This window comes from Atta colombica, unplaced genomic scaffold (genome assembly GCF_001594045.1).
Source record: "Atta colombica isolate Treedump-2 unplaced genomic scaffold, Acol1.0 scaffold198, whole genome shotgun sequence".
Classification (NCBI taxonomy): domain Eukaryota; kingdom Metazoa; phylum Arthropoda; class Insecta; order Hymenoptera; family Formicidae; genus Atta; species Atta colombica.
In genome coordinates this window covers 2789497-2797041 of record NW_017259291.1, presented here as the reverse complement: position 1 = coordinate 2797041, position 7545 = coordinate 2789497, and the positions used below count along the sequence as shown (strand labels likewise).

General features: G+C 36.4%; 1 protein-coding gene across 1 annotated transcript in view; it reads right to left on the bottom strand.

Moving 5' to 3' along the window:
- The window catches only part of LOC108687018, a 40447-nt gene that overhangs the window by 31050 nt on the left and 1852 nt on the right, over positions 1–7545 (bottom strand). Inside the window, exon 2 of the mRNA XM_018192597.1 lies at positions 6776–6971. Within this exon, the coding sequence (XP_018048086.1) occupies positions 6779–6971 (193 nt within the window). The 3' untranslated portion in view covers positions 6776–6778. The remainder of the gene's footprint in view (positions 1–6775; positions 6972–7545) is intronic.

The window sequence follows — 7545 nt, the reverse complement described above, 5'->3', positions numbered from 1 at the left end:
ATTGCACTTATTTAAGATAACTTATTCTTTAAATTATTTTAAAACGATATAATATTACTTATAACTATTATATTCATAAAATATATGAATTAATTGTTACATAAATTGTATGTATGACTATATAAACAGATTATTAATATATAAAATTATTAATATTGTTAGAAAAATCATTAAGAAAGACATTAAATTTGCACAAACAAAAATAGTGGAAAATGATTCGAGTACGTCGGGCTGACTAGATAGCGATGTTTCTACTTAACACTTTTTTTCTGCACTACGTTAACCGATAATCAAATATGCATGTATGTTAGTACAACTTTACACAGGAAAAATCTATTTATTTAATTTATTAATCAAGATTATTATTAATTATTGTATCGCAATTATCTTTCTTCTATCTTCTATCTAATCTTAGAATATCAATGAGAATTCTTGTTTTATTTCAAATGTGCCTCCCAAAAATATCATTTCCTTTAGTCGCCGTATTTTTGTCGCACACAGCGATACTTTTATCGAGCCTTTCTTTTTTTTTATTTTTTTTTTATAATTCAGTTTCCGCTCGACTACCACTGTAAACCAATTATAAATTACACGCGTAGATGCAAACATGCCCTTTCGAAACGCGCCTTTGCCTGTCGACGTACGCACGCGGATATACGTGGGCGTGGGGCACGCCGGCAATGCCATCGATTTGTTTCGCTTTCGCGAAGAAAATCGCCGATGGAGGGAACAAAGTGTTGACGTGCTCTTGCGTAATCCCGAACCTTTTGTAGGCGAGCGTGTCTCGCGGTTTGTCGCTCTGGTCACAGTGAAACTTGCGAATTTAAAGAACAGGCTCGCAACGTTTATTGCTTTTTGCATCATTATTTATTGTATACCTTTCGAAACTTTCGCATTCATTACAATCACATAATGTAACGCTAATCTCAAAATTCATTACATTTTAAACGTAAGTGCAATTAAGATTAAAGTTAATCTAATCGGTAGAAATGGATTCCCATTTCTACCAATGTAGATTAATTTTAATCAGTTTAACTTATTTTTTATCCTTTTCTGGTAATAAGTATTAAAAAAAGAGTAAATTAGATTGAAATTAAAATTAATCTACATTGGTAGAAATAAGCATAAGTGCCAAGTTTAAATGAACGCCGTTCTAGTTATTCATATTATTTAATATCATATTATTTAATATCATTCATGAAATAACTAAGGGAAGGAAATAACTTTGTTTATGTAATAATACATGGCAAGAAATGAGAAAGTTTTACCGCATTCAAACGTATCTCATGAGCTTTCCGAATGTAATAAAAGTGTCAGGAATTATTATAATATTTCACGTTTTAGGAGAAACTTGTAAATACTAAAGCGGCAGCAAGTATTAATCTTATTTATCGATCCACCATTTCATCTCTTTCTCATAACCGGAGATACCAGGCTCCATTAACAACTACGTTCACGATCAATTAATACTTTCAATGCACGCATCCTTGAGGCGAAGAATTTCAGCTCATAAACAAGTCGCCTTTCTCGAAACAGGAAAATTACACGTGTAGAGAGACTTGTACTTCTATGCGTATTTGAGCGAAACTTGCTTCTATGTATAAAATTGATAAGTAAAATGATTAATGAAGTAAAATCTTACTATCTATTTGCTACTTGTGATTTCAATTGCGAATTAAAAAATTCAAAAATTTTTATTGAGAAAAATACAAAAACATTTCAGTCAGAGAATTTACAAGAATATAAAGCACAATGCGGGATATTCGACATATTCCGTATAATAACTATTCATGCATCTCACGTGGGTGTGAGTTTCAGGTGAGAGCTTTCAAGATGAAACGCTGATGATGCAGTCTTCTTCTAATATTCTTTTTCGAGCTCTCCTTTATTCTGCCGTTGTCCCGTCTTGTCTCTTCTCAACGCGCGACCATCTTGAGTATGCGTAGATGGTTTTAGACGGTAAATGGGTGAAAAAATTCGTCGGATGACTCAGGACGGGCCTACAAGCGCGACGCACGTGAACCACGTCGGGACGGCATTTATCCGGGAAGAGAGGATGTAGGCAGACAATGGAACGAAATAACGAAGAGTCGGGCCGCGAAGCCGAACGTCGTCTGTAATTTGCATGCAATGTAACCGGGGATACGATAAATATGCATGATTTTGGTTAGAAGAGGATGAAAACTTGCGAATGCAGCGAGCACGCTAAGCACACTGTTCTTTTGTATCGAATATACGAAATTTAAAATATAAAAGAATTATGTAAGGGGTACTCAAAATGGCCTACTTCTTATTTGTTGATAATTAGAATGTTGATAATTAGAATGTTAAATCTGCATCCGTATAAATATTGAAAATGTCTCAATGTTCAGAAATGTTTCTTATTTTAAATCTGACTATCAGATTATTAATGTTGGATATTTAATGTTGGATTCAACAAAAATTTACAATGCTTAGACTAGTTTATTAGATACATTTATTTTTTATACAGATTTTCTAAAATATAAAAAAAAAACATAATCTATGATATAAAAGATTTTAAGAGTTTTTTTCTAAAAATCTTTATACGAAAAGGAAATTTTGCTGAAATATCTAAAAATTTAATTAGATCTAAAAATAATTTTGTTGGACCATAAAAATAATTACGTAGGAATCTCAAGTATGATGAACACTGCTGCGAAAAGTTTTAGCAATTTGAGTGTCTTACGTATTTATTTTCATGGTTGGTACAAATTTATTTTCAGATCTGTATTTAGTTAAATTTTTACATATTTCAACAAACTATTCCTTTCGTATATACATTAACTAAAAATAATTTCCTTTTTTTCTGCGTTTCTAAGTGTCGCAGTTGTGTTTATTCACTGCGATAGACGTCGATTATGTTTACTGTGACTTGCGCATGAACATCGAAACTCGCGATGTCTTTGTTGAAAGCAGGATCGAGGCGATCGTGCTTCTCGAAGCATCCTAACAAGCGAGCCCTCGGCCTGCGTCTCGGCACGAAGTAGGGACGCCTAGCAATTTCGAAGATGATCATAGCGCGGCTCGTTGCAGTGTACTCGCGCACGAGTGCCAGAAGCTCAGGCCAAGGAGCGAGAAACGCGGAGTACCGGATGAATATTAGATCGGTATTAAATATTTAATATTATCAAACGCCGCGCCTTTGATAAGCAAGACGCCGCGCAATCTTTATTCCGCCATAATACTATGTTCGGCACGTCATCGCACGTCAGGAGGTAACGTCACGAGCGTTAACTAACATAGCCGTAGAATATCGCCACGGGCATAATCATACGAATGCGTGGAGGAATTTGTCGATATTAATCAACGTCGTTGCGAGGGCACAGTCGAGTCTCAGGGGCGCGGGATGGTGTAACATACCCGGCAATTTACGAGATAATAGTCTCTCTCTGCCGGGACCGTCTGGATAAGCGAGCACGCGAAAAGCCACGGTGCGATTACTTTCTAATTATCGGCGATGACTCCTCCTTCCCGCGACGCAATTTAACGTAGATAACTATAAACGTGTGCTGTTTATCCTGAACCACGGGGGACCACTGTCGTGTAGAAGAGGGTAAACAGGCAGAGGGAGAGAACAGCGTGTTTTCGATTTGCGTTAATTAATTAGCGGCCGAGCGACAGGCATTCTCGTTTCTCGAAGAGACACCTGGCAATTTCGCAGCGCGTCGTTTAGCATAGCCGGACATTAAAACGTACGTGAAAATGGCGCGACGACGGTGTTGCGGGTAGCCGCAAGTGACAAGTCGACGCGGTCAAGTAATTTAGAACGTAACAGCGGTCGAGACAAGGCATCGCGTCGTGTCTCGTCGTGTCGCGAAAAAGCGATGCTGAAACTAATATTATCACGATAACCGCAGACTTGCTTCTCGAAAAATCTGAATTTTACTTTAATTTCCCATAAGACGGCTACAATGAGATTTTAAAGCATAAAACTTAAGCTTTAAGCCCTAAGCTGAAAAAATTAAATAATCGATTATTCTTTTCACATTCAATTGTAATTGGTCAATTTCTTATGGCTAAAAGCTTATTTTCTTAAAATCTCATTATATATAAATGTCGCTTTAGAGATCTAACACGAATGACTTGAACACTCCAACGCTCTCATTGCGAAACTGTTCTCACGTATGACTTTTTTTTTCATTCCTCAGTCCGGCTTCGCCGTCCAGTTTCGTTCGACTTTCTAAATCCTTCTTCCTTGCTTAAGTCATAGTTATGAGGTGGAAAGAAGCAGTTAGCGTCGATGAAACCGGATTTGAGTATTTTACATCAGAATTTTTACTCAAAACTTACTATAAGATACCGAAATATAAAAATATTGAGATATGAGGCGTTTTAAATAATAACAAAAAAAAATTTAATATTGATGATCCACCAGCGAGCGACGTGAGATCGTCATTAGATTATGAACGATCAGCTTTACCGGACGCTTGAGTGTCGTCGATTGCGTTATCGGAAGCTGCCTCACTTTCTATGGCAATCGATAAAATCGCACGGTTCGCACAATCATAATTTTCGTAATACGCGATCAAATAGGTGGGCGATAGAGGATGAGCGGTGGGACCGGAAGCCACGGTTTGTCCAGCCGTTGAACCTAGTCTCGTTTAATTCCGCTCACGGAGTGGCTCCGCAACGAACCGGGGCTATTATAGCGCTGCACCGAGCGAGGATGACGTTATATACCCGGAGGCTCTCCATCGTTGAACTATCTCTTCTTTCTCTCCTGTCTCTCTTTGCGGCTTCCAACCGAGTCGTCTTCTCGCGAGGCGAAGCACTCAGTCACTACTAAACGACGCGAGAGAGAGAGAGAGAGAGAGAGAGAGAGAGAGAGAGAGAGAGAGAGAGAGAGAAGTTAGGCTACAACAGATTAACCCGTGCGGACCTCGCTAATTTCCACAGCTTGGGAATACCAACCGGTACCTGCGCTGGATTGCGGATGTATACGGCAGGAAGTTTTGTGATTCCCGACTTCCTCCCGTAAGCGTCTCGTCGTCGCCCGGCATACGTGCAAAACCGGGCCCCGTGATGAGGAAACGTTTTCAATCTCTCGCTGTCGCTGTCGATTCATATTGGCGGATTAACGGACGGAGAAACGAGAGAACCGACCGTCCGTGGATATTATCTTCTTGCTGCGTCTCACTCTTCATTCGTGTGCAATACTGTCGGTACTATATATTAACCGGCTTGATGATACTCGTTTACGACATAAGAATCTGTTATAACGCGCCGTCGAATGAACAATTTACATGTTAAAACTTTGCTAGCATTACTTTCAGCCATAAATGAAGTTTAAAATTAGAATTAGAAAATTATTCAAAATAGAGGCAAAAAGATCACGTATCAATTTTTTAGCTAAATCCTGATAGGTATACACTACCGCTCAAAAATTACAGTACATTCTCCATTTATGAAAATTTCGTAATATAAAGAATAAGGTATGAATATAGCATGTATTAGAGGTTTATTTAATTTCTTACCACATTTTTTTATTAAAATTGAAACTCAAAGCCTAATCTCCTTAGATTTTAATAATAAAAATAAAAAAAGTAAAACTTTTGATACATTTTGCAAATGTCTTAATCCAAGATTTGTATTTAATTTTTACAAAAATATTGTTTATATACCTTTCTCTTATTGTTAGAATATTTCTTATTATCATAATATTCAAATGTTAAGTATCTAACAAAATTTAAATTTCAATCGATTACATGATATTTGTCGATTTAAAAAACATATAGTTTCCATTTTTAATTATTTTTCGACAATTCAAGACTTTATTGTACACTTACGCGACCAAAAATACGAGAATATATCACATCATAATTCCATATTTTATATATAAAAAAATATATAAAAAAAAAATTTTTAATAAAAACGTAACACATGCTGAAACTTTTGAGCGACAAGATATACAGATGCTAATTTAATAAACAGGATTTTTAATTATTCTTTAATAACACTCTATTTTAACAAAACACGAAAGAAATAATTATAACGTTATTAATCATAATGGGTACTCCAATTTGAACGTTTGCGAGCCTCTTCGTATTCCATCGTATTCAAATCGATTATGTCTAGAATAGATTTCTCCGTGGATAATTGGCAGTAATCGCGGAACTTTCTGCATCGCCCATGTGGACAGGTGCATTTTCTAGACATCGTTATAATCGGATGCCAAAGACGGAGAGGAAGAACGATTAAATGAATGAGGTCTTATGGCAATAGGGAAGCGGAAAACTGTGTGTCTTTTATAATGCTCAGTAAAATATCCCGTTAAAAGATCCTGGGTCGATCCCACGAATTTAACGATTCAATCCTCCTTCCCGGACAAAGTACGTTATAACTACATCATAACCGGTATTCCCTCAATAAAGCTAATTGCGACGTGTATGTCCGTTCAACAAATAGTCTTACCGCTCGCTCGATGGCATATCATCTGACTGAAATACGGGAAACGAAGATTGTGCGCAAAAGACGTACAGAAAACAACCGTGCACGCAATGTTTCAATTCGAGAGCAGAACTGGTCACGATTTTTCTCAAAAGCGGAAATTGATTTTACAATTAGTTGTGCAATGTATTTTTTTACAAAAGCATACAATGATTCACAATTTCAATTTTATAAATTACTTTCTCTCTTACGTACTTATCTTATTATAAAAAAGTTTGCGATTACGATATTAAATTTCCTCGGGAAATTTATTTAAAAAAAAATTAATAATGGATGTAAAAAGGCTTTAAAAAAAATTGCCACTTACGAGTTAGAGGTAGAGCGTGCCGACACGTCGCGGTGCCACGACAGTGACAGCCAGACGAGGCCCACATTTAGTTGGTGGCAGCGGTGCAGTCGTGGCGGGCGGCGGAGTCTCAGGTCTCGTGCAGCCGAGGCCGCTTCCACCTCGTAACTCCCAGACTAAATTCGTCAGCGATCGTGGCCTGCTTAAACGTCTCGATCTGGATTTCATTTCAAAATATCGAAAAAATATAATACAAACTTATCGCAAATATTATTGAAATATTATCCTCTTTTAGCTAATATAACCGAAAATATGTGAAATTACTTTTATATTCTATAAAACTTTTATAAGCCGGTATTCACAGTCAGATCTTATATTCAAGACCGTCCTAAGAAGTTACGAACCAATCAGAGGGCTGTATCAGCGTTTTAAGACAGTCTTGAAACAAGAACGGACTGTGAATATCATCCATAGTGAATTATTATACTCTAAAAAGTGAAATCTCACTCTTAAAGATTGAAAATTGAGTCATCCTTTTTCAAGACTCGTTCTTCAAATTTCACTTTTTAGAGTAAAGATTCCACTCCAAAGACTTTAGAGAATATGCGTAGTCAAATATGTATTATAACAAGAGATAATATAATCAAACTTCATTCAATTTTAAATTCATTTTTAAATAATGCGACTTGGAGTTATAGTAAAAGTACAATATAATAATTCCAAGAAAAGTATATTATTCATTCAATTATGCTCTTTTTTTAATAAAAGAATAAAAGGCGTAACTAATAATC